The sequence below is a fragment of the Colletotrichum siamense genome (assembly GCF_013390195.1).
Source record: "Colletotrichum siamense strain Cg363 chromosome Unknown KSG_Cg363_contig06, whole genome shotgun sequence".
NCBI classification, from domain to species: Eukaryota; Fungi; Ascomycota; class Sordariomycetes; order Glomerellales; family Glomerellaceae; genus Colletotrichum; species Colletotrichum siamense.
In genome coordinates, this window is record NW_023501019.1 from 4,357,860 (window position 1) to 4,383,701 (window position 25,842).

The 25,842-nt window shown below is 51.7% G+C and overlaps 9 protein-coding genes across 9 annotated transcripts; 5 read left to right on the forward strand and 4 right to left on the reverse strand.

The window, feature by feature from the left end:
* Window positions 1-49: 49 nt before the first annotated feature.
* Window positions 50-1,083, reverse strand: CGCS363_v010163 (D-arabinitol 2-dehydrogenase; the record flags this gene model as incomplete). Its single annotated transcript, XM_036642012.1, has 4 exons — window positions 50-370; window positions 425-750; window positions 811-921; window positions 978-1,083. 4 exons carry the CDS (start codon window positions 1,081-1,083, stop codon window positions 50-52), a joined length of 864 nt encoding a protein of 287 aa, XP_036493001.1.
* Window positions 1,084-1,927: 844 nt separating this feature from the next.
* On the forward strand, window positions 1,928-2,838 carry lxr4-3 (L-xylo-3-hexulose reductase; the record flags this gene model as incomplete). Its single annotated transcript, XM_036642013.1, has 2 exons — window positions 1,928-1,982; window positions 2,039-2,838. The coding sequence occupies 2 exons, from the start codon at window positions 1,928-1,930 to the stop codon at window positions 2,836-2,838; spliced, it is 855 nt and encodes a 284-aa protein (XP_036493002.1).
* Window positions 2,839-6,085: 3,247 nt separating this feature from the next.
* Window positions 6,086-7,931, forward strand: CGCS363_v010165 (Lactose permease; the record flags this gene model as incomplete). The annotated part of the gene is made up of 4 exons (XM_036642014.1): window positions 6,086-6,233; window positions 6,312-6,680; window positions 6,746-7,072; window positions 7,123-7,931. The coding sequence occupies 4 exons, from the start codon at window positions 6,086-6,088 to the stop codon at window positions 7,929-7,931; spliced, it is 1,653 nt and encodes a 550-aa protein (XP_036493003.1).
* Window positions 7,932-9,093: 1,162 nt separating this feature from the next.
* CGCS363_v010166 (uncharacterized protein) lies at window positions 9,094-11,058 on the forward strand (the record flags this gene model as incomplete). The annotated part of the gene is made up of 1 exon (XM_036642015.1): window positions 9,094-11,058. The coding sequence occupies one exon, from the start codon at window positions 9,094-9,096 to the stop codon at window positions 11,056-11,058; it is 1,965 nt and encodes a 654-aa protein (XP_036493004.1).
* Window positions 11,059-11,268: 210 nt separating this feature from the next.
* Window positions 11,269-15,766, reverse strand: KTXA-7 (Killer toxin subunits alpha/beta; the record flags this gene model as incomplete). Its single annotated transcript, XM_036642016.1, has 8 exons — window positions 11,269-11,500; window positions 11,594-12,290; window positions 12,358-12,535; window positions 12,624-12,764; window positions 12,826-13,833; window positions 13,887-14,387; window positions 14,470-14,663; window positions 14,794-15,766. The coding sequence occupies 8 exons, from the start codon at window positions 15,764-15,766 to the stop codon at window positions 11,269-11,271; spliced, it is 3,924 nt and encodes a 1,307-aa protein (XP_036493005.1).
* A 1,098-nt stretch (window positions 15,767-16,864) lies between these two features.
* Window positions 16,865-17,710, forward strand: CGCS363_v010168 (uncharacterized protein; the record flags this gene model as incomplete). The annotated part of the gene is made up of 1 exon (XM_036642017.1): window positions 16,865-17,710. One exon carries the CDS (start codon window positions 16,865-16,867, stop codon window positions 17,708-17,710), a length of 846 nt encoding a protein of 281 aa, XP_036492996.1.
* A 1,337-nt stretch (window positions 17,711-19,047) lies between these two features.
* On the forward strand, window positions 19,048-20,178 carry CGCS363_v010169 (LysM domain-containing protein; the record flags this gene model as incomplete). Its single annotated transcript, XM_036642018.1, has 2 exons — window positions 19,048-19,284; window positions 19,351-20,178. 2 exons carry the CDS (start codon window positions 19,048-19,050, stop codon window positions 20,176-20,178), a joined length of 1,065 nt encoding a protein of 354 aa, XP_036492997.1.
* A 585-nt stretch (window positions 20,179-20,763) lies between these two features.
* On the reverse strand, window positions 20,764-22,158 carry HET-E1-0 (Vegetative incompatibility protein HET-E-1; the record flags this gene model as incomplete). Its single annotated transcript, XM_036642019.1, has 4 exons — window positions 20,764-20,766; window positions 21,056-21,598; window positions 21,691-21,926; window positions 21,993-22,158. The coding sequence occupies 4 exons, from the start codon at window positions 22,156-22,158 to the stop codon at window positions 20,764-20,766; spliced, it is 948 nt and encodes a 315-aa protein (XP_036493635.1).
* Window positions 22,159-22,684: 526 nt separating this feature from the next.
* CGCS363_v010171 (uncharacterized protein) lies at window positions 22,685-23,560 on the reverse strand (the record flags this gene model as incomplete). Its single annotated transcript, XM_036642020.1, has 1 exon — window positions 22,685-23,560. One exon carries the CDS (start codon window positions 23,558-23,560, stop codon window positions 22,685-22,687), a length of 876 nt encoding a protein of 291 aa, XP_036493634.1.
* Window positions 23,561-25,842: the final 2,282 nt, after the last annotated feature.

The window sequence follows — 25,842 nt, forward strand, 5'->3', positions numbered from 1 at the left end:
CTAATATTTGCATGTCTGTGTGCTTGCGTACAATCTTACACAGCCAGTCCTACCAGGCACAGTGACCTCCATCAACCCTCAGGTCGGCGCCTGTCATGAAACTGCTTGCGTCACTTAGTAGGAAGAGGATGGGACCTCGAAATTCATCCACAAGACTGAGCCGATACAGCATATTATCCCCTGTCCATTGAGCCTTCATGCCGGGTTTCCGAAGCGCTTCTTCCGTCGCCGGAGTTTGTATATATCCCGGCGACAGAGTGTTCACCCGAATTAGAGGCATTCCCTTACGAGAACCCCACTCTGCTGCCAAAGATCGACCCAACTGGAGAACAGCTGATTTGGAGGAATTATACGCTGCCGTATCTACGCCCTGTTCATACTTATTAGGGAGCAGTGAGGATGCTTGAGATGTTCGTTGACTGACCTTGTTGGCAACTGAGCCACTCATGCTTGCTGTAAGGACCATACTTCCATCAACGTTCGCTTTCCTCATCTCTAGTGCGACAGCTTGTGCAATGGCGAAAGTTCCTGTAACATTAATCTCCATCAAACGCCGAAATCGCTCCACCGAGAATACGTGGGCAGGGTCGTTGTCAGACAAGCCGGCACATGCCACTAAACCGCGAATCGGATGCCTCAGTTGGGGCACGAGAGTCTCGAATACCGTTGAAATGCCACGAGCATCGGTGACATCCAAACGATAGTAGAAAAGCAAGCGACCGTGCTCATGGGCAACTGCGAGAAGCTGATCTGCGAGTGTTGTCAGACATATGGAATACACTACGAAGGCGTCTGCTCCCGATTACTTACTCCACACCTCGGTCCGAGGACTTTCTACCACGTCCAGACACACGACATCTCCTCCCGAATCTAGAATACAACCTGCTGCTTCCACGCCAAGATATCCGGCCCCTCCTGTGACTGTTGAGGCATGTCAGAAAGACGCCTTTGCAAGCGTGAAGACGAATGGGCCATACTGATAATGGTTCGGTTGTCTAAGCGAAACAAAGCCCGCGAGTCGACGTGAGCCCCGCCCTGGCGCTCCTTCGTTTCTCGAAATTCCGGGCTTGCAGTGTTACTCATGGTGATGCTGTTAGCTTTTGAAAAGGGTCAAAACGAAATCCCAAGCTGGAACCACGAAAGCTGCACATTTATAGCAGCTGTATGCTGTGGCGGGGCCTCAAGTGGCCGCCAAACTGTGTTTATATTGTCATGCATGTGACGTCTCGCAAGCTGTTCCCTCTTACCGCAATTTTCTCCAGCATCCACCTTCGCTGCCATGACCACATGCACTTAAAAACCCCAAGCCAAGAAGGTTCAGATGATTCATCACAACGAGGTTCGGTACTGCTACCCAAGTCAACAAGTTGCCGCTTGCCGCCTGCCGCCTGCCGCATACCGTTTGACGTCTGCCACCCATGCAATCCTGACTCTGAGAAGGTAATTAACCGCGTGAATCAATCGACCCCGCAAGTGATAGCTTTAATGAGATATGCTGCGTCATCTGATGTACTAGCTTCCATGTCAGTATCGCCCCATTTTGCCCTCGAGGAGAACCGGAGTCTCGTTTGCACTCTACATTATCGCTTCGTGTCAGGCGACTTCCATGCTTCCAGTTACTCTCTCCCGCAAGCCGCAAGCCGCAAGCCGCAAGCCGCAAACCGCAAACCGCCAGCTATGTCAGGTACGATTTATCTTTCAAGCTTGGTTCAACCTATTGCGTGGTGGAGTCGTGGGCCCCGGCCGGGAGCCACCAGTTGAATACCGATATTCTTGTTAATCATCCGCTCGACCCGATGTATAAGAATGCCCTTGTGATGATCCGGCGAAGTCTAATCGTCGTTCTACATCGTCTTTTTCGCATAGTGTCCTGAGGACCTGAATACCATTCACCTTCTCTGTGAAGCTCAAAGATCGCAGCCACACAATGTCGTCTCGTCCCTTAGAAGGCAAACTAGCTGTCGTCACAGGAGCCTTTCGCGGTAAGTCATTGTGTCTACTCGGCGGCAAGCAAGATATACTGATGGACATGGTACAGGTATTGGCGCAGCAATTACCAAGCACCTAGCTGCAAAAGGAGCTAATGTCCTGGGCGTTTACACCTCCGACTCGTCGACGCAGTCAGCAAACGACTTGATCAACGCACTTCAAGAGGCACATGGTGTCAGAATCGTTGCAGTGCAAGCGGACCTGAGCGATTCGGAAGAATCTCCACGTCGCATTGTCGAGGCAGCCCAAGCTATGTTCGGCCACTCCGAGAACTTGACCGTCAATATCTTAGTCAACAACGCGGGAGTCGGTGGAGACTACCCATTAGGAGAGGTGCCTATGGCTGAATTTCATCGTATCTACGCTGTGAACGTCTTGGCTCCTATTATGGTTACTCAGGCGCTTCTACCGTTTCTCCCTCGCGATAGATCCGGACGTATTGTGAATATCTCGTCCGTCGCCTCGACTATGGGATTCAAAACCCACACTCTTTATGGAGGTACTAAAGCTGCACTGGAGGCGATGACGAGAACTTGGGCGCGGGAGCTCGCTGAGAGAGCAACAGTTAACGCAGTAAATCCTGGGCCTGTGGAGGGAGATATGTACTGGGCTGCGGGCGAAGACTTTTGGAAGCAGCTTGAGCCATTCCAGCTTGCTGCACCCTTGTCTGCGGTTCGAGACACAGACCGGCCAGAACTTGTCAGGCTCGCAAACGAAAGGATGGCTGGAAGGCGTCCCGCATATTGGACCGAGGTCGCTGACATCGTGGGAATGCTGTGCGGTCCAGAGTCTGCTTGGTGCACTGGGAGTGTCGTTTGCGCTAATGGGGGTTTGAGATTTTCAGTGTAATTACCATGCATCGTCTATGTTGAACAGGAATCATTTTGTACCCCGCCATGCTGGCCTTTTCGGGCCTTCACGTCTGCCAGCTGGTGACAAGATCCAACCTTGTGACGCAGTGTCTGCAGAATCAGCAAAATAACCTCGGCGCTTGAACAGCGCGTTGACCATGGCTTCACAGCTTCAACGGCAAGCTGAAGCAGATCCCTCCATTCCGGCACCATGTGCTTCATGCTGGAACATGAGACCGCCGCAACGATGAGAACTGAGTGTGAAAGCAGCCTGAGCGCGAAAGAGTTAGAGTCAGTATTGTTTGGAAAACGGAGGCTAGGTGAACTGACGCTTGTAGAACCATCCAAGAATAGTAGGTTTGTTTCGTGAGTACATGTATACTCGTGCGAATGAAATTGCGAGAGCTGTCTAGACACGTCTCAACATGTCTCGAAACATATTCTGGCTGAACCTCTCCTTTCTTGCACCAAGTTATTGCGTACATTAAGCAAGGCCGGCTGATTATATGCCTAGCTGACCAGTACCGTAACCTCAGCCAAGCATCTTGGGTGTCGGAAGGCACCGTACTGCAGAGGTCTGGCTTTACGATCTCAGGCAATGAACTGTACCAAGCATCAAGCTGTCGTTCCAGCTCATTTAAGATGCCTTCCAGTGTTACCAGTGCTAGAAGTGCATGCTGAGCTCTAGAATTAAAATCCATCTGATCAACTGTGTCAATGGGACTCAGATCGTGCTTATTGCTTGATCTGTAGACGGAGTTGTGTATCCGGTTCAAGAGTCGTCGGATGGAGCAAAGAGCTAGGAACATCACGTTGTCTCGCTCATTACATGCTTCTAGCCGCGGAAAATTCATGCGATCTATGGCCATCTCAATCCCAGTTCTTGGGAGGTGGAATTCTGATAAGCTGTCGCTGCATCAGCATTAGCGGACATATATTTGGACGAGCATACAGCCACAACTTACCACTCAATCACAAAACACGTCCAACAAAGTCGACTCAACATGTTATCGTGCTCCTTTTCATAATCACTCGTTGTCCTGGTTGTCGTTAGTAACAATGTTGCTTGCTGGATATGCAGTGCTCTTCGTACCGCTGAGTAAGAAGCTGCAAATTGCACGATGACATGTATGCTAATTTCCAAGCTGCGAGTGGCCTTGACTTGAAGCAAAGATAGATAGCAGCCAGTAGCATGCCAGTTGGTTGGCATAAATCGTCGTCGAATGACCCGGCCCATATCGTCGTCAAGATACGATAGGCAATAATGAAATACGGCATCCCCGCGCTATCATTATCGTCCGGGCTCAACGGGTTATCTGTTGAGCCCAAAGCGCCCAAGGCCAGGACGAGTAGACACATACCCAGAGATGGTCCATAGATGTGCTTGGAGACATCCTGCTTTGACATTTCGAAGACTTCTGGGAAAAGGTCGCGGTCGATTATCGGAAACTGAGGGTGTATGAAGGCAAAGAAGCCTGAGATAAGTCTGTCTGTTGTTCCTTGGCTCAGGTCCACCTGGGAAAGTAGCAAACCTAGATCATCAGACATCATGTCGCTGGGAATAACTGGGGAAGCCTCTCGAGAGGCTTCCAAGTTATAGAACAAGCCTTCAGGATAATAACCCACAAGAGCTCGGACAGGTTCAATAGAGAGTAAGCTTGAGGTAGTTGTATGATGACCGCTAGGGATGATGAAGTAGCCCCCTTCATCAGTGGTCGGTATGCTTGAAGGGCCGTAGTTGAGGACTGAAGCACCTCCAAGTTGCAGCCAGTCAGACGTGGGTAATGGCTGCGCCGCCCATATGGACGGTGACAACCCTAGTGTAGAGGTTTGCTGGGTTGAAACTCCAGGTGCAATTGGCGGGTCATTATCACCGGACATATCTGTCAAGGGATCCGGGAGAACGCCGATCTGAGCATTTGGAATACCAGTTGCGCTACCTCCCGTCTGGCCAACTCCGTCGTCAACCTGAAAGGGATCGCTGTTGCGATCTCCTTCCGTCGAAGTTGGCGGGTCATCACCGAGACATGACGTCGGCTCATGCGTCGAACTTCTAGAGGACGAACAAGCAGATCTCTCTGCTTCATTGCGTTGACATTCTCTGAGCCGGTTCTCTAACTCATTGATACGTTGAAGAAGAGCTGCAGTCCCAGCGTTGTCCGGGCGCCGTGCCTTCCGGCTGCGGATATGTTAGCAGCCGACCATTGCCAAGACACATTGAACGATACAACACCTCGGGAGATTTATCTAAATATTTGCATTCCACTCCAGCAGTCGCGCAAAGACTGCAGACAGGCGTTCTTCCGTCGCACCGACGCTTTCTACGACTATACTGTTAATATGGTCGAAGTGCACTGGTGTGGCTCAGTTACCTGTGGCGGCAATATTCACAGGCGATGGGAGCGCGTCTCCTTGGGTATGGCATTATTCGATGCTTTGGTGTCAAGCAATGCGGATCATTGCGCCTGGAAAGTGTGCTTCAGTTGGATGAATCATAGCGTCGGTCGCGAGACACATTGCGACGAGCCGCACGATTCGGCGCGGGGTAATGTGCTCCCCGGGTGTTGGCCGGTTTTGACCCCGGCGAATCTAACTACCTAGTACATGTACAAATGCCCGGGCGGAACTGCCTGCAAGTGGTCCGACGTTCAGCATGCAACTGTCCACATCGAACTGTGGATCCCGTTCAGTCCGTAGACTTACAGCTCGAAAGACAATAGTCGAGATCACGCATGCGGCGGTGCGGATACATGTATAACCAGGGAACTTTTGAATCATTCAGGGCAGCGAGAAACGGTGATGGCAATTAGTCTGTCATAGGCTTAATGTATCAGTAATCAAAAAAGGCGGCGGCATTTGTGGTTCCGCCAGCATTCTCTGCTATCCGCTACCCGCTTGCCGCCTGCCGCCGAGCGGAGAACGACTCTAAGTGGGCCATCATTGCAAGCAAGGAACGACTTGACTTACTACAGTACCTACGAATACCGGATTCGCCTGTGAAGAAAGTCAGGCATGTTCATCAGGCCGAGTCCGGGGCCCCAGACCGGGGTCACGATCACCCCACGTTTACGTCTCAGTGTGGGACCAAAGGCCGGCGGAATAAAGAAGGAATCATAGTTGAAGACGGCGCCTGGATTACATATATGCCTTCGTTCCCTCAGCAATTCTAGTTGGAAAGCCAGTATACTGCGTTCGCTATCCCTACCATCTTTCTTCACACAAAGTCGATCGAATATTAAGTGGAAATGGTGAACAACGCAGGCATCGTGGGCGCCAGTCTTGCAGACGTTTTGCCTAGTACGAACAAATTCTGGTTCCAGGAACCCCACCTACTCAAGCTCAATCTTATTCTGCTTGTGCCTATGTTGTCCTCCTCCGTCTTTGGATATGATGGTATGTTCGGCCTAGACCCCAATTCCTGCGGACTTACGTATGGGGTCTGAGGAGACCATCGACTGATTCAGAGACTAGCGTCCTTGATGAATGCGCTGCAATCCCTCGAACAGTGGCGCGAATACTTCGGCGATCCAAAAGGGGCCCTGCTAGGAACTGTCATTGCCTCCCAGTCCATCGGATGCCTCATAGCCTTGCCAATCGTCGGCGACTTCTGTGACCGCTTCGGCAGAAAGCCTGTTCTTCTAGTTGGCATTCTCATCATCTGTGCAGCAGCAGCAATCCAAGGCGCCGCTGTCAATCTACCAATGTTCATAGTATGTAGGTTGCTGGTTGGCTTTGGCGGGATATTCAGCTCGCAGCCTAGCCCAATGCTGATTGCTGAGCTTGCCTACCCGACGCATCGAGGAAAGTATACGTCAGCATACTGGACTCTCTTCTGTCTAGGTCTGTTAGCAAGAGTGTGATGACGGTGACATGAGGTGACATTTACTAATGAAGCTGGTCAACAGGTTCAATTCTGTCATCTTGGACCACCTTTGGGACAAAAGACATTCCCAGTGACTGGTCGTGGCGCATTCCGAGCATACTTCAAGCTGGATATCCCTTGATTCAACTCCTCTTCATTTGGTGGATGCCAGAATCGCCACGATGGCTGGTTGCTAAGGACAGACATCACGAGGCCGCTGCAATCCTCCAAAGGTACCACGCTGGCATATGTGATTCCGATGCGGAGCTTTCTCCATTGGTTGCGACAGAGCTAGCGGAGATAAGTCATGCGATCAAGATGCAACAGGAAGCCAACTTGGTTGGCTGGTCGGCCCTGATCTCAACCCCAGGTTTGTGCCCCAGCTGACGAGATGAGGCGATAATTGTTGACTCGTTGCAGGCAACAGGAAGCGAACTATCATTGCTATTGCTGTGGGTGGTTTCGCGCAGTGGAACGGGGTGAGTGTCGTGTCATACTTCCTCAACAGGCAAGTTGCCAAACAGCAAGGTCCACCTTGCCGAGAAACATCATCCCTAACCGGTAACAGCGTCTTGAACTCGGTCGGTGTCACGTCTGTCTACACGCAGACACTGATCAACGGCCTACTTCAACTTTTCAACTTCTTCGCTGCGGCTTCTGCAGCCTTGCTTGTTGACCGACTGGGCCGCAGGACTTTATTCCTGTGGAGTTCGGTGGGTATGCTCGTTTCATATGTCATTTGGACGGCGTGCTCTGCAGTAAATGACGAGACCGGCTCTCAAGCTGCTGGTATTGTTGTGATTGTTTGCGTCTTCGCTGTGTTCTTTCACTACGATATCGCTTGGACGCCCTTGCTACTTGGGTACCCGACCGAGATATTCCCCTATCATCTCCGTTCCAAGGGACTAGCTGTCGAAATGGTGTCTGTGTACAGTTGCCTGGTTATTGCCGCATTCTGTAATCCCATTGGTCTGGAGAACATCGGGTGGAAGTATTACATCGTCTTCTGCTGCTTTCTCCTTTTCATTACTTTCACGGTCTACTTCTATTTTCCGGAGACAAAAGGGTACACTCTAGAGGAGATTGCGGTCATATTCGACGGAGACGACGCGGACCTGACGGTGACGTGTGGCGACAAGCGAGGTGATTTCTCTGCCGAGTCCCAACACGTGGAACAGGAAGGGAATAATAAGAAGAAGGATAGGCGCGTCGATGACGTGGAACTATAGCTACTAAGGTACATAACCTTAGCATCCCTAATACTACTTATAAAGAAGCAACCACAAAATTATCGGTGCCTTGCCCTTTGCATATTTGACCAAAGATTGTCACAACCGGAAAGTTCCAGCGCCTTTTGGTCTTCATCTGGCTTTGATAACACTCTCGGGAATCTGCTCAAGTTCATGCTGCGGCTGCTGCACGTGTCTGCTAATCCGTCCGATGGCTTGAACAGTAAACCCAGTCTGGAAAAACATCAAATTTAACAGAAGCAGCCCGCGCAGACCGGAACATCAACTTCTAACCCCAAAGAACCAACGCCGCGGCTCCGGGCAGTCTACTCACAGCAAGCATAGTTTGAGATCCAAGCGGCCGGACAGACTTTCTCTCGCATCGCCGTCTTCGTGGTGCTCTACGAGCCACGCCTTAGTGCATCACCCACTTCGAATCCCTTGCACTCGTGCAGCCAGTAGACTTTGGTTGACCCAAATTGAAGCGCCGAAGAATCACCGGTGCCGCGGCAGTCCACAATCTGGTTGCACAGGTCACAACCGGGGCCGCGGGGCTTTGCACTACTATGCTACGATTGTGCCAAATTGTTCTCACAAGCTGCCATCGAAGTCGTCACAAGAAAGCAACCAAATTCGGCTGTAACCCGAAGTGACATTTCCAACAGACTTTCTACGAAAACTGTAACAGTGAACCGAAAACAATTCCGTAGCAAACGTCACCCGGTGGGGCCTATACGCGTATAGCCGGCGTATCCTCCGTACTCTGACCCACTCATCCCGCGTATACCGGCGGCCCCGCCCCGAGCGAGTTTTCGGCACCGCAATACGAAAATTTGACCATTCAGACTACTGCCGCAGCCCCCGAACGTACGTAGGTAGCCGCTCGCCCTTGCTTGCCCCCTAAGTGAGGACATTGGATGATGTATACTTTTCCCTGCCGTCATTTCGGAATTCGGGTAGATCGTCAACTTGCATGGGATGCCGTAGAAACGTCCGTCCCAAACCCCGCAAGATCTCTCGGCATTTAGGCATATTTGCTGACCAGCTAAGGGAAATTTGAAAATCTGGGGTCGGAGGGTCAGTTATAAAGTGTCTGGGCCAACATGGGCCATTTCGCTTTTTTTCTTGACTTTCATTTCACTCCTAATCAAGATCCCCCAGGATGCGCTTCGAATATTTCTTCGCTGGCGTTATCTGCGTCGGTCTCACTTATGCCATTCCACCACAAGATCAAGCTCGCTTCGGAAATCTTGTCAGCGCATTTCAGACGAGCGATTCTGGTCTGTTGGGGCGGCAGTCTGAAGTCCCACCGCCACCCGCGCCGGAACCTGTCACCGTCACCGAACTCCCCCTGCCGCCTGTAACAGCAGACACCGGCGTGGGCGGATGCACTGATGAAATCAACCCTCGAAGAACAGGATGCATTGGAAAATCTACGGGCCTTCAGTCGGGAGACTTCCTGCCGGATGACCTTCACGTCGTAGCAGCGGTGAACTTCACCGGTGCCCCTGCTGCCCCTGACCCCGCGAGCATCTACACCGGACTACAGTTGATCATTGTCAAAGTGGATAACACCACCTTTCCTAGTGGCGATGCATGGAAGTGCATAACCTGTGGTGTCCCTGAGGAGAATGCTGTCGGCCGCAGCGACTTGCTCGATTACCCACAAAGCTTCAGCGACAACAAGCGCTTGCTTGCAGGCCCCAACATCATCGAGTGCGAAGCCGATCTCACAAGCGAGGAGTGTACCCCCGATAAGATTCACGTCTACCCCATCCGATGGAACACCTCAGCCGACGGATCTGGAGTGGGTGGCAGCATCAGAGAACTTCGTATTCATCCGGACGACAAGCACCTGGGATGGAGCTCTTTTACCGTCCGGAGCGGCAAGGTGGACCAGTACGGATATGTTGGAAGGCTCGAGTTCAACCCAGCACCATCTACAGGCGAGCCACTCGCCCCTCGTTATGATCTCACGAACGTCAACGTTCTCTTCAACGTCAACGAGCCACAGCCCATCGAGATCGATCCCGAAGATAGCACCCAACTTCGGATTAACCCCGATGCCATTGTTGTTGGTGAGCTTCGCGGATTCAGCGGTACTGGCAAGGAGGTCACATTCATTGGCTATCCTATCGAGTCATCTAACATTGACGTGATGGCCGCCGACTTCACAACCGGAAAGGTTCGGAGGCTTACAGCTCACCCTGAGTATACCGACCCTGTCGATGTTTCCCCGGACGACAAGTGGACTGTCGCCATGGACACACGCGGTACTGGGCGGCAGATGTTCATGGCCGGGCTTCGGGGCATACCACCCCTGACGGACCTGGTAAGCAGTAGCGCCACATCTTCAACCAGAAACAACGGCCAGCGTCGCTTCTTTCAGCCTTGGCTTATCGATGGCTTTGGGGATCGGGGATCATACTTTGGCCAGAAGCTCAACGCAGAGGGAGACGGTGTCCCAGGCGGTGGCGCCATCAACGATCCGGAATGGAACGGCCGTGCCGACCCGAGATGGTCCAATGATGGCACTCGCGTTGTCTACTGGCAAGCCCTTCCCACATCTCCGGACTGTGGTGGCACGAACCCTCTCCCATGCTATGAATCCACAGCACCCGGAGGCCGAACTGAGCGAATGATGCTTGCACATCTCACGAGCCGCAAATCCCAAAGTCGGTCGCCTGTGGAATGTTTGCCTGACATAATCTCGTGGGCAACACCATACGCCCCTGGCGACCCTCCTCCTGCACGACCGTTGCCGCTGAATGGGACCTTCACACTCAAGGGCAAAGTCGGGGGTTGGGCGAACATCACTATCACGCCAAAGAGCGATGGGACTTTGCCAGAATCTGTCGCAGTAGAGTACCATGACTTTTCTGACGATGGTGTGAACGTACTCGTTGGGACTGAGAAGGTCACGGCAAGGAATCCGACGCCAACGCTGGAGCAGGTTGATTGGTCTTCCGACCTTGTTCAGACAGGTCCTAACAATGGCACCAAGAAGACTAGCCCGGACGGATTTCATCTTTTGATCGATATTATGACGAACATTTTCGACGCTAATGGCACCTTGACAACCACAATCAATGGCGAGGAATGGCATCAGCCAGCGAACGGTACTTGAGTCAGAGGTTCATTCGTGTGATATTGCATAGGGAAGCCTGTTAGGCAAAGTATGTACATGAAGGCAAAGAGAGGTGAAGACACGTCCTACTACTAGGTTTTTTGATCGCTCCACGTACTACTTTCTGGAGACCCAACCCTGTCATTCCGTCAAAATAACGAGCCTTCGCCTCATGCACCTATGGTGAGAATCTGTGAAGGCAAGCTGCTATCATGGGTTGCAGGGATAGTTGGGCGAATCTCCGTAGTACTGACGGCCCTTGTTGAGGTTCGCGGTCGCCTCCTCCGCACTACAGACCGGGATGCGGATGAGGCCGCCCCTGCGAACATCCATCCTTGAGCCTTTGTATTCGTCGGCGATGGACTTGTCTTTGATGTCCGGCGCCCCCACTGTAGCATCCATCACGTTCTTTCTGCCGTTCTTCTCGAACGTATTGACCGCACTGTCAGAGTCAGTCTTGCTCTACGTAAGTGTATATGTAGGCCGGCGTCGTAGAAGCCGACTCCAGCAGTGATGAGTCTAGACTTGAACTCACCCAATAATGAGGTCGTCCACCGTGACGCCTCCCCACTTGCCCAGGTCGCCATCCTGAAGTTGGGCGATACCATCCAGTATGTCGAGAGTCCATTTGTGGGTCGGGTTGCACCCGCCGCCATCCCCTGGATTGTTCGGGCCGCATGAGCCTTGCGGGCCATCTCGTACGCCCGCGAGGATGTATGAGTGTCCATTGGGACATCGCCAACCGACGTTGTACTGTTTCGGCTCCTCAGTGAAGTAATCGCGCGCATCGATCTCGCAGCTGTTGCCAAAATCGACGACAACGGGCGCGGGTCGGTTGGCGGTCCAGGCGGCGGGGATGGCAGCCGCATAGAATGCCCGCTCGATATTTTTCTCCTGTTTCCAGCTTGCTGTAAATCCGTCGTACTCCTCTGCTCGCTTTCTACTGGTCTGTCCTCCCTTGATCATCTTGCCTTCCGAGATGAGATCAGTAAGAATCTTGATGTTGTGTTCGTCTCCTTCGAAGAGCTTCACAAGTAACAGGTTCGTCTGCGATTTCCAGCTTGTGACGATTGTGTCGTAGATTGCGTTGAACGACACCTCAGCTCGGTTGTCCGAGGCCTTACTCAGTGCGTCCTTGGCAATCGAAGCACCCGCATTCACAATATTAGAAGTTGCCGCCTCCCATGCATTCGCTTTGCCAGGACTCTGGAAGAAAACCTTTGTCATGAAAGCTGTCAGATTATCAGCAAAAGCTCCAGAGAGAAACTAATTGGATAACGGAGCGACTGCTCAAATTACCTCCTCCAAAGAAACGTGCTGCTGCTGTGTTGATAGGGATAGGTATCAGCGTCAACAGGAGGTTGAAAAGATCCGTTCCATCATCCCTTTTTGGGGCAAAAGTGGCGATGAAGTCTTCATGGTTGCCTTTTAAATCGTTTCCAGCATTGATGAGGGCATTGAAGTAGTTCTTGATCATCTTGAAAGCAAGACTCGTCAGCATTCAACATAGCACGAAGGGTATAGCATACTTCTTGCGAATGCTCGGACCCTTCAAATCAACTTACCCGGTGGAGCGAAGCTATCGAGTTCCAAACTTCGTAGCTTGCAGCCCCCGTATGGAACTCAGGCTCATCATCGGCGGTGTTGTGTGTAACACAATCTTTGGAGCTTTCGCAGTTAGTCGCAGCCGCCAGATCATCGCAATCCTGTAAAAGAACATTAGCCCAAACACTGTACACTACCCACCAAGATCAGGTCACTCCTTACGGCGTCAGAGTCGAAATGGAGAAATTCAGCGACAGCTTGATGGAAGCTGAGTCGCGTCTTCTTCTGGTAGCATGAATGCCATACCCGGACGGCGTCAGTCCAGGCATCCTGGGCCCCAAGGGCCTCCCATCTTTCAGTGGGGGTAAAATCCGATGGGATGGTGACTGGTCGTATGGTGCACTGCTTTGTAACCCATGTGCCAGTGCGAAGTCCACGCGAACTTTCGCAGCCAATCGTATCGACATCCTTGCCGCTCTTGATGCCCTGCTTGACCATAGCCCAACTAAGACCAAGGTCGATGCCCTCATAGTCGATGCCGTAATTGGGCGGATCGTGAAACTTGACGAGGTCCACGGCCCAGTCGATGGTGCCTCCCATATTGTAGCGCTTGTAAAGTTGGGTGCGGCTTTCCTTGAGGTCGTTGTCCATGTATGAAACCCAAAGATCACCGTCGACCATGATATTGGAGTTGCTTTCGGTGTCAGTCCAGGTGCGACCACCTATCTCACTTAACTCAGCGTTGGCAATATAGCCCCCTGTCTGCGTACAGCGGCCCTTCCTAGCGTACGATGTCGTTCTGTCGCCGGTGAACTGACAATTGGGTCCGGTACAAGACGGGTCGACCATCTGGAAACTTCTGCCGTAGCTACTAACACCAACGAGCACCTTGTTCGATGGTACACCGGCTTTGGTGATCATCGTCAAGGCGCCCATGGTCTCCGTGCGGTTGATGTGACTCCGTAGACAATTTCCGGTCGGGCATCCGGGGGAAGCCCATTGGTTACCCGCGTCCCACTGACCGTGCAGATCATAGGTCATGTAGACGATATAGTCGAGCAGCTCCGCCATAGCTTTGATTGGAAATTGCTTCAAGTACCAGAAAGAAGCCGGGGCGGCAATTGAAAGCGTTTTACCCTTGGGAAGCTTGGATCTCAGAAGAGCAAGGAGCCTCAAGTAGTCTGTAGCCTCAGAGACGTCTCCTGCTGGAATATCCGGAAGATCGGGCGCCTATTCATGAGGTCAATAGACGTCCCTGTAGAAGATTGTAAGTGTGAACTTACAGAAGGATATTCCCAGTCAAGATCCAGTCCGTCGAGATCATTATCGACGACATATTTCACAAGGTTGTCCGCAAGCTTATTTCGGTTCTCAGCTTTGACACCGTTCCTGAAGATCGGGTAGTTGGGAGCCTCGGCAGAAAAGACCCAACCGCCGAATGAGATAATGCGCTTCGGACCCTTGATCTTCTTAAACTGCTTGAATTGGAACTCAGCAAGTTCATTCTCCTGGTAAATCTCGAACTTATCACTGATCATGCCGAAAGCGAAGTGAAGGTGGGTGAATGAGGGGTCGACCTGTGTGGCGTCCATGTTCAGGCAGTCTCTGCTGCCCAAGTTGAAACCTTCAAAGTAGCCGAGCTTGATGAACTGCGCCGGCGGACCGCTCTGGACGATTGTCATGCCGCAGTTGGAGATGCAACCGTACGTCCCCTTCTTGGCTGTTCCCGGAGGTCCCGTGTTGGTGTCGATACAGAAGTCGGTCGTCGTGCCGCATTGTCCCCACTGAATGCTCTGGTCAGTTTCAAAGAAGAAAAGTTCAAGACAGTTGGCTATGGATAGTTGTAAGGAAATTCCTCAGACTCACAATGTTGCAGCATGAATTCAGAGGACAAGGGTTCAGCTTTGCCCAGTCTCTGGATGCAGATCCGCTCGGCATCGTCGTGCCAGGCTTCTGAGGCCCACACTGAGCATTGGCGATGGACGAGGGAAAAGGCGGCGTGCCCTTGCTTAGACAAATCCAATTATCAGGCCAGAAGCCATCATCGCACCCATTCCAGCCTAGCAAGTCGGCCCGTTAGTGACACAAAAATTAAAGAGGTTCACAACGATAAGATTGACGGCAAGTAAGGAGTGTAGAAGGAGTGTAGAAGAAATTCTCACAAATAAGAATGACAGAAAAAGTACATACCCCAGGTGTCTTGATTGAAGCTTTCAAGTTCTTTCACAGTGAGACCATTTGCCGTCGCAATCTTGTTACAAAAGTCGTTCTGTTTGATTTGGTAGGCGTGACAGGACCCATCCGCGTTCTGCTTGGGTCGGATGTCGGGCAGCTCGCCGGCGGTACAGCAGACACGCTGGCCAGGCTGAAGCGTTGAGCATAGTTTCGAATCGGGATTGTACTTATAGAAGTTGGCGGCAGTGAGACCGCCGCCGCATCTGGTGACGAGCTTGCCACAGTCATCCCCATCATCAACAGTGACGGTCCGGCAGTCTGCGCGTGGTCGCAAAAAGCCTCTGACAGAAACGGTTGAGTTGTTGGGTGTTGTGCCGTTTGTTGGGTTTGTTGGGATCTCTGGTTTGATCGTGGAAACATTGGTGGCACTGAGTTGAATAGTTTTCGCGTATGACGAGGTGTCGACACAGGTCCCGTTCGACCAGCGTCCGACGGCATCATGAACAATGCCGAAGTCAGTGCTTGAGACCGCAATGAGGCCAAAGATGTCGTTGCCGGTGAGGTCATCGCACACCTGGACGAGAGAAGACTTGGAATCGGCGATGCCAGTGACGTAGAGATTGTCGAGGAAAGAGTCAAAGAGATGTCCTGCGACGCTAGATCCCACCAGGTCGGCACCGACATAGACACCGGCAGTGGTGCCGGATACTGTGCCGAATAGCATGATGCGATCATTGGTTTGGCGGCTGTTTGCGAGGTAACGTCTCAAGTGCTCCACGCTCTGTGCCACGAGTCTGCCACCAATCTCGTTGCCAGACGTGGCAGGTGTCCATGCCAATTCAGGGATAACTTGCCTGGTGATGGTCTCATTCGTAGGAGAAGACAAAGCTGAGGCGCTGTGGTAATCGAAGTCGTTGACAAAAACATTACAGACCCGAATCTGCTGCTTGTCGGTCACAGGTATATTGACCGAGAAGTCTAGCACCATCGGCCTCTGGCATGCCTCAAGTTGCTTAAACTCAGCAACGACAGTCCAGTTTGACGGATCCGACCCAGCCTCAAGACAGGTCACTGGGCACAGGTCCCTGAGCGGAGCCAAGGCATTTATGGAACGAGGAATTAAGCTCGCCAATCCCAATAAGGGGAGGAAGTAGCGTTGGCCCATCGTGTAAGACCAAGATAGCGTTTATTGGCGAGAGAAGGGTCAAAGAGTGAATGAACAGACAAATAATGTCAAAGGAAAGACTGGCAAGGGGCCGCAGCAAGTAGAGGTGCTGTCAAGAACCTCGGTCGCTGCTGTTCTTATATGAGTCTGGCCAAGCACAGCAAAGAGGCCTAGCCAACCATCGATGATATCAAATTCTCCCAGTCGCTGATTATCTCTTCCAGTGAGTTGGGAGAGCGTTAGGCGGGGTTTAGATTATTTCTCGGCGTCAACTTACACAACAAATTTCAATTTCGGAAGGCTGACCCTGTGCCCAGTCCCCCGCTGATACTTTGAGGCCATCGCCACTGCGGCCATCTCTAGCTCCTCTGCATCAACATGGCACAGTCGCTGGATACGGTAACTGTTCGTCGAGGAAGGAGCTAGCTTGTTGGATGTTGTTGTAATAACGGACCAGACGAATATCCTGCCCTGGGTCGATCCCTCGGCTAAATTGACCCAACCATGTGTAAATTAATTGTTGTGGGCTTTGAAAAGAGAGCAAGGTTCATGGCCTTGGCGGCACAACTCATGACTTATGTTGCTCAAACAAGAAGGTCGCAAAAGAAGCGAGGACTGATGAGGAACCGTTTTAACAATGCTTTGGTTTGCTCAAAAGTTTTGCTCATTTCCGCTCCCCCGTATTAGCGAGCAGGCTGCAAGAGAGTATCGCTCCTCTATTCGGGGTTGCGGCCCGCGGAGCGCGGAGCGGAAAGTCTTGGCTGCTGTTCCGTCACCCGACCTGAGGCTTGGCTTCATCTCAGTCACGCATATGCAAGCGTAGGTTCTTACAGCATTCACCTCTTCTGCCCCTCCCATCTGTTCAAATTCCCTCCACCACGATCCACCATCTCTTCCATCCACAGCCAAATCACCGCGAAAATGAGAAATCTCAGCTTTTTCCGTTCCACTTTGCGACTTCTCGTCGCAGCCAACGTCGTTAACGCTGGACGACAGCTGCCTGCCGAAGTGGAAGTCGATCTCATCTTCCCACGCGATAACGAGACGTACTCCCCGACGCAGCTACTTCCCATCGTCTTCGGTTTCAATAATCTTGACGCTGTTTGGCCCCTGGATATCGGACTCAGTGCTAGCGTGACGTCCATCGGCGACGACCTCAATGAGACCAGACCCGATTGGAAATGGCGATGGGTTGGCCTGCTCAGCGATATACTTGGAACTGATTTCATGGATTCCCCACCGCCAACGCGATACCTTCATATTGACTCCGTCAACATGACCAACGGAACGGCAGACTCCTTCAAGCTTTTATGGGAGGTCAAACTCCCATACCGATGCTTTACCAACAACGATACGGAGTCCAGATGGTCGAATGGACCCGGATACGCCTCACGCGGAATCTTCTTTCAAACAGCTGACGGTGCGCAGCGTCCTGATATAGAAGCTGCCGCCAATTCATGCGATGCGTCTGACGAGAACGCCTCGGTTGCGGTGCGTATCACCGACTTCAAAAAGACATACTCTCACGACAAGCCATGCCCGGTTTTCGAGACAGATGTGAATCCGAAGTGCGTATTCAAGTCAGCTGCTAAGGAGGTCGCGGCGAACGTGTCTGCCGCGGTGCTACGGAGACTGAGGTGCGAGGAGGGCGAGTGGCAGACAATCACTGCACCATGCCCACGGAAGGAGAGCATGGGATGTGCCACAGGCTTTGTGGTTGGCTGGGCCCTACTTCCGCTCGTATTAGCCGCAGTCAACTTCCTTTGAGTCGTCACCATACATAGTAACACGAATTCAACACTGTTTTGTGGTTGACGCGGGAGTCTTCAAACCTCATCTAGAAAGACATCCGATCATGGTCTACATGTACTATCTTCGTATCGGCGTCTGGGATTGGCGTCAATGTTAGAATGCAGGTTATCAGACCGAAGAGGCCTCGCGTGGGTCATGGCCATGTCACCAGACGTTCACAAGCTCAGGTGATTGCGGGAACTTGCGGCGCAGTGCAGCATCACGGTTGGTTTACGAGAAAGCCTCGTCAGGTATGTACTTGGACGCCAAAGCGTGCCAAGTGGTTCCAACATACACTTGATTTGATTCTCCGCCCTACCCAAGCTCCACCTCCGCATTAGCCGTTAAGCATACCACCCCACCAAGAAAGGAAACGGTCGAGTGGCGTCCTGGTCTTGGTAACGGAACTCGGCAATAATGACCGGCTGGGTTCGGCCCTAACCGCTGGATATGTAGAGTGCGGGTACCTGGCCTTACTTTTATGATGTGCACAACTACCAAATGACCGTACAGATCATGCATGGACCCCGAAAGCGCTGCCACTCGAAAGCAGGTCCCAACTTGGCATGAGACATTGCAGATTCTACAATCTTGGTATGAGCTTTATGATTGGCTATTGGTGGGCTTTCTTATCCGAGGTGGCAAGCTACTATGTCATGATGCAAAGCAGTATCTAGGCTGACACATATATAATAATGAATCACGAGAAAAGTCTTCCATAATCGATGTAGCATGACTTTGATCTCGCAGAACAGGAAATAAGAGTTCTAGCCTTCCCTGGTTCTTCCTCCTAGCCATGTCAACTGTGCCACTTACGCCGGTGGGTAGTCCCGGATAACCGATGAGGGGCCTCCCTTTTTCCATCACGAGGAGCTCTAGGCAGCCTCTGCAAGTTCGTGGCGGTGCTTTTTTCAAAGATGCATGGTCATTTTAGAAGCATGTAACCGACGACGGATACACCTAAAGAGGAAGCTTGTATGTGCTGAGTTGCTGAGATCGACTCATCAAGACTCAGAGAGCCGGGATGTTTTTGAACCGATGGCAAGAATCAAATTCGCGCAAATCTTGGCTTGAAGCCATTACGTGTACCAAATTGTGAATGGAATTCTCATTCAACCTCGTCAAAAGACAGTCTGACATGGGCATGGTTAAGTTGTCGCCAGCGGACATACTCATTGTCGTGCTATCAAGATGAAGGCGTGTCTGGGTAGATAAGGAGCCATCGGTATCATTCGACAACACCGTCTCCTCCTCGTCTTTTCATATGCACACTGGACAGGAACATTATTGGAATCGGAACGCTGTGTTGCAAGATGCCTCGTCTCTCCGTCCTCGCCGCCCTTGGCCTTCTTGTCGCTCAAGGCACCGCCATCAGTGTGAAGCGCGTCGACAGATTGGCCCCCCGCCGCTTCGATAGCTCGGTGCCCTTCTACGACCACGACTCCAACGCACCCAGCGACTGCACCCTGTGGTGGAACTCTGATGACGGCCTCAGCTGCGACACGGTCCTCATCATTGCGGGGATCTCTGCTGCACAACTAACAGCACTGGTGAGCTTGACTGAAACCTCCGGCATGACTATACCAAACTTGGCACTAGACTAACAATCATGGCAGAATCCGTCCATCAAGACGTGCGGGGACTGGAAAGTGGACTACTCGTATTGCATTGAGTCTGCTTCCGGCTTCCCGGAGCCGCCAACTCCTCCGACACCGACGACGACGACCTCGAAGGCGCCGGCGACCACTCCATCGCCCACTACGCCAGCCAATGGTGTTACGACTCCTGATCCGACCCAGCCAGGCATGGTAGACAACTGCAACCGCTTCTACAAGGTGGTGGCCGGCGACACCTGCACCACCATCGCCTCCAAGAACGGCGTCACCATCGCTCAGCTCGCAGCCTGGAACACGCAAATCGGTGGCGCTGCCTGCACTGGAATCTGGGCTGAATACTACGTCTGCACCGGCATCATCGGCGGATCGCCCACCCAGCCCTCTCCAACGGTCACGCCCAACCCCACGCCGCAGCCCATCCAGGACGGCATGGTTGACAACTGCAACCGTTGGCATCTCGTCAAGGCGGGCGATACTTGTAGTACCATTGCCTCGTCCGTGGGTGTTACCGTTGCTCAGCTTGCGACTTGGAATAAGGGCATCGGCGGCACCGCTTGTACTGGTATGTGGGCAGGGTACTATCTCTGCACCGGCATTTCTGGTGGCTCAGGTACGACGCCGCCTCCGGCCAACACCACGCCTCAGCCTATTCAAGACGGCATGGTTTCCAACTGCAAGAAGTTCCATTTCGTCCAGAGCGGCCAGAATTGTGACTCCATCTCGAAGCAGTATGGAATCACCGTTGCCAACTTCATCAAGTGGAACCCCGCTGCTGGGGCTAGCTGCACCGGTCTATGGGCCAATACCTACGCTTGTGTGGGCCTTTGAGTGATCGTCATGTCCGTTGACTAGGATTGAATGCAGGGGCGGTGGAACTGATTCGCTATGAGCGACCTCAATTGTTGTTTTTTCTTAATGTTGTTTCTAAATGTTGACGCTTGCTCAATGCGAGTTATTACAACCCCATTGCTGTACGCAAATTTAAATCGAGTTCAAAATTTTCTATTAGTAAAACGCTCTGGAAAAGCATATCTTGCAGTCTGCGAGAATTTAGTCCTGTTTACTTTGTAAACTGCTTCATATTCTTGTCTATCATGGTTTTTGTATTTTAATGCAAGTACGTTGACACCAAGCATGTGATACAAGGAACTTGAAGTAGAAGTGTATTCTCATTCTCATAGTGCAACTATGAGGCTTCTCTTTTCTTCTTGAAGAATGGTAGTGAGAATCCATGGGAAGTTTGAGATTCCGGTTGTTTCACCTTATGCTGCTGCCGCGGGGGAAAAGACTCCAACTGCGTGACAACCACCGCGAACATGCGAACACCGCGAATGATTTTGATATTGATAGTGGCCATGATACCTGAGTCCAATCGCGAATGATTCGATTTCTCCGGCGCCGGCAGAGACTCAATCACTTCCTCGAGCCTGTCAGGCAGCATTCCGTCGGAACCTTCCACAAGTTGTACGTTGCCCTGCATTTGATTGCACCTCAGCGTTAAAATGACGGCAAAACACCCTTCAAAAGCAGCGCACCAAAACACTGCAGCAGCCTTGAACATCCTATCACCATCGGCCGGTAAGGTGAGAGTCATTGATCTTGTGGACTAGTTGGATGCCCACATCTGACGCGGATGCAATCGAACCGGTATAAACCGATTGTAGTCTTTGCGGATATACGAGTATGTGAGACAACATTTGCTGACCATGCTCTGGACTGCCCGACTTGTTCTGAGGAGATAAAACTCGCTATGGTGCTCGGGGCGAAGTATTTCGCTGGTAGACGAAACCCGAAATGTTGACCTGGCTCTGCTGAGTATGACAGGCTCTGCTTGGAAAATATTCAGACCAAGCACAGCAACAGAGTCGACGTCTCCTGCAAAGCCGCATGGCAGATGTACCAGAGTTTGGCCCGTAGCGTTCTTTTTGAAGGACAGTTGAGCGTGGATTCCTAGGTTCGATATGGATATAGGACCAGCGACTGGGTAGGCCTCGATGCTGCCTGAGTCTTTGAAGAACTTAGGATGGGTAGCGAGAACGCCAATATGGGCGATGTTTTCCTCTACCTGAGAAGCGTCCCATGCAAAGAGAGAATAGTCGTCACTTTGTCTGAGAATCTCCTCTTGAAGACGTATAAACGCCCTTGGGCCTTCTCCGTAAAGTAGAGGCATATGCACGTTGAATAGGCCGAGAAGACAATAGGCGATATCTTCCGCCGTGTCGTCTCTCGCGACGAGGCCCAGGACATCCTTTGTGCAATGCTAGCACCTGACCAGTCTCCCGATATGAGAGTTATCTCATCGATTTTCGTCGTGGTATAAATTCGGGAAGCCAAGTTGACTTTCGTTTCGATGCGGTGCCACTCCTTGTCGAAAAATACCAAATTGGTGGCAGCAATCAGCTCCTGTGGTGTCCAACCTCGGGTGAACCACCTAGATCTCTCAAAAGACGTGTCGACGGGCTTGCTGGGATCGGGGTAGCCTACATCGGCGAGGTATACGAAGCAGGACACTACCTCTTGGTAATATCGGAACATAGAGTTGATGCCTTCCGAGAGCTCCTCGCTGCTCGACTTGTCTATACAACAAGTGTCAACCCATACATATTTGACAGGGTCCAATAGATACTCATTGACAATCTTACAGAAGCTGGTGATCTTAATCCAGCCGGCCTTGCCGTCGACCCGTTTCTGACTGACGTCGTGAAATGTCACTTCATCTTTCTCCCATGTATGCGACAGAATCGCATATAGCGGTAGAGTGTGAAAGAACTCTTGAATATCGAGATTTTCAATGTGAATCAATTTCATCGTTGGGGATGTTACAGTTGCGATATGTATAGATTGCGGCTGACCTGTAAAATATGGGTCAAGGCGAGACAGGGCTCTTATTTGTACCGCGCCTGTCTACCATCTCCTAGAGGATTGGCTACGAGACTTCCACTTTCATATATGCAGGCTGACATACATGGCGCAGATGAGTGCTTCAATCAGAGGTGATGACAGGCCCATGGGGCTAGAACAGCCTAAGGTATTTTGCACATTGACATAACCGAGTTTGAAGCATAATTGCGAATACGATGGCATGTCACGTAAGACAGATAATAGCCAATTGCAACGCCTAATGCGTTGTTTTGCAACCCCTGGTGACATACGACCTGCATGGTGCAGCAGGCATAGCAAATATTCAGTGTCACTTCTACGACTTTTGATGACGCATAGGTGTTATCTTGAATATTGTGGATTGGCAGCGTCTCTGGTAATGTGACAGAACAAAGAATTGATCCAAACGCAACAAATCAGCAAGTCCATTCCAGGAACCTTCTACATCATCGGATCAAATGCGAGAATCTTTGGTGTTCGGAGACATGAATACTCCAGCTGCGCTGAGCTGCACCGCTCCAGGGTTGTATCGGTCGGGATACAACTTCATCACTTCCTTGAACACCTCCTTCGCATTTTTTGGCCCCTTTTCAACAATTTCCCCAAAGTCTTCAACGTACTTCTTCGTCGCAGCAAGGTGCCAAACCCCATCAATCTCCTCAGCCTGCCGATGTCCTGGAATGACATAAACCGGGTCTAGCGCCTCGACTTTCTCGACCGCCCTAATCCATTCTTCACGCTTGGCCTTGGTGTTCGCCTCGTACAGCATCTGGTGCACCTGGCCGTAGACTACATCTCCACATGCAGCGAGCTTCAGATTGGGTTGCCAAAGCACAGTTGAAGCGTACGTGTCGCTGTGTCCGCACTCGATCGCATGAAACTCCCAGCGGTCTTCGAGTCTGAACACGTGGTTGTGTAAGGCCTGCGGCAGGGCAAAAGGTTTGTGGATCTGACCGGGAAAACGGGACTCCCAGACTCGATTGAAGTAGCCTTCTTCGATCTCCTGTTCCATGTGCTTGATGGTGCCGACGGTCGCGAGCGGCACAACCTCAGGAAAGCGTTTCAAGAGGAGAGGGAGTCCTGCCCAGTGATCTATGTGGCCGTGGGTAAAGTATGCATAGGAGAGTTTCCTATTGGGCGCGACCTTCTCAATCCATGCAATGAGTTCCTCTGTCTGCTTGATCGTGATCGGAGTGTCGATGAGGACGGCTTCTCTGGCAGAATAGACGAGGGTACAAGATATTGGGGACCAGAAGATCGTGGTATCACGGCCGGGGACTTTGGCAGAGATGGGAGGGGCTGTGTAGACTGCGGCTCTTAATTCGGCCATTTTCAGTTGTTTCAACGAGGTAGAGTTTGTATGAATTTCCCAGCTGCTTTGCAAACCCAGTTGTTGAGAGCTTGTTGGTGCAAAGGCACGGGTGGATTCATTCGCTTCTTTTTATTTATGAATGTTGCAGCCGACTCGACCAAAGTCTAATCAGCACACTCGATCGGCCGAGGTTCTTAAATTTACAAGAAAGTCACTGGGTGCTATGATATGATGCCTCAAGTGGGATTCGGACAAGTTGAATAATCCAAAATTCGGTGAAGAATCACCTACGTGCGGGGAAACCTGTGTATGTTCGATCAAGCGACGCGACTTAGCTGTGAATTTCTCATCATATGAAATGAATACTGCCAGGATACTATTCACTGTGCTTTTATGGCTTGAAATGTTAGTTTACGTGAACACTGGGCTTCATACCTCCACCTTCGAGAAAGCCTGGATCAGTAATACGGAATGTCTTCCCCGCACCAAGTCCATCCCACACGATCCGTAAGGCTGCGGACGAAATTCAAGAACCCTACACCGCAAGGCATTTTTATTCCTTTTAAGTATTGCATCACGTTGAGCCCTGGAGCACCGAGAGTGCTGGCTCAGAGATGCGTACGCTCGGATCACTAATCCAAGAAATGCCCAGCCGGGAGCGAAGGGGCTATGGCTGGGGGCAATGTTCGAGATGGGAAGACAAGAAGAGGGAGGTGGACCGTTCTGTTTCACTGTCGCCTTGATCAAAAGACGGAAGACGTTGCCAATTGCTCATCAATGGCCCTAGAGATGTTTTATCCATGCTCTTGGCGATGCATAAGATTGCATTCGCACATGCATTCAGAACAACTTCATCACAAAACCTCAAGCAAGTTTAACGCGGCTCAAGACGTACAATTTACAGGCTACAAGAATTGAGCATTCAAGTTGATCACGAATTCTTGTCGTCCGCCAGAGCAGACTGTATGCATTTCTTCAGTCCGTATTGTCAAACACCTCAGCCTCTGCAGTTTGAATGGCATACGTAATGGAGAGACAAGCGAACTGATCACCGGAAATGTGAAATTCGGCGAGCAGGAGAAGAGAGCCTCCACTGTTCGGCGAGGTGAGTACTGTGGTCATCAGGTTTGTCATTACTGCGAGAGAACCGGCGAACAATGCAATCACTGGCGGCCATCCACTCTGAACACCACTTGATGAGAGAGGTCTATCAAGACTTAGAATGCAGTGCAGCAGGGCTCGTGGTCCCTTTTGTATCAGAGAGCTGATGAAGCTGAGTGTCATGTCGGGGGACGCATGGATGACTCGCGCAGTCGGGGCGCAGGAGCATCCCGGTTTCGTGCCAAAGTGAGGGGCGCCAGGTTTTTATGATCAATCACCGTCCCGCATGGATGAAGAAGCATTCATGGTCGCATTTTTGCCCATTCCAGCTGTCATGATATTGTGAAGACGCGCAATTGGCCATGAAGAAACACGATTCCCACTGAAGCGACCCCTGTCCGGCCCATATCAGGGGCCCGGGTCACAGTGAATCCGACCAGCAGCGGGGACCCTTGCCAGGGGTGGGAGGACGGGCCTTGGATGAGGTCAGTGACAGGCAGCGAGGTCGCTGTAGAGTGACCCTAACGAAATAACCTTAATGCTTAACCCTAACTTTGCTGGCTCACCTTTCAGCGTGTCTAACGGCTCCTCTAGCCCCTAGGTTCTCCTCCTCATCCACCATCCACCACCCGCATCTGCCCCAATAGCCCCAATGCCCTCTGTGACGAGCTCCCCGAAACCTCGGAACCGCTCTGAGCCCCCTTCCTTCGCCCTGCTAGACTGTCCGTTATGTGGAAACTGAGCTGATTCCGTTTCGTACCTCCTCGTTTTTCGTCCTAAGCATGCCTGTCCAGGTGGGCTCTTACAAGGGCTTAATCTTGGCAGATCTTGGCGGGGGTTTCGGATGACCCAGGACGGAGAAGCTGCAGGCTCTTCACACGCACTAACACCTTGAATCCCGGCGCTGTGGCCCTGTGCCCCGGAGCCACCCCTGGGCGCCGCCACGTTCGTCTGGTCCCTCTGAAAGTCTGAGGGTCGCAGCGAGAGATCATGTTCGCTGGGCCGCTTCGAGTACCACCTGGCTGCTGACATGTGTCAGGTGCCGGTGGGGGTTTGAGGCGCTGCGTAGAGAGAAACAAACGGGGACGACTTCATGCGATGTTATCAGCTCTTTTGGGGGGACAGTGAAGGTTCCGTATTGAGATGTTGGCCATCACCCGTCATGGCTAAGTTTCCCTCAAGAAAGCATAAAGTCGTCA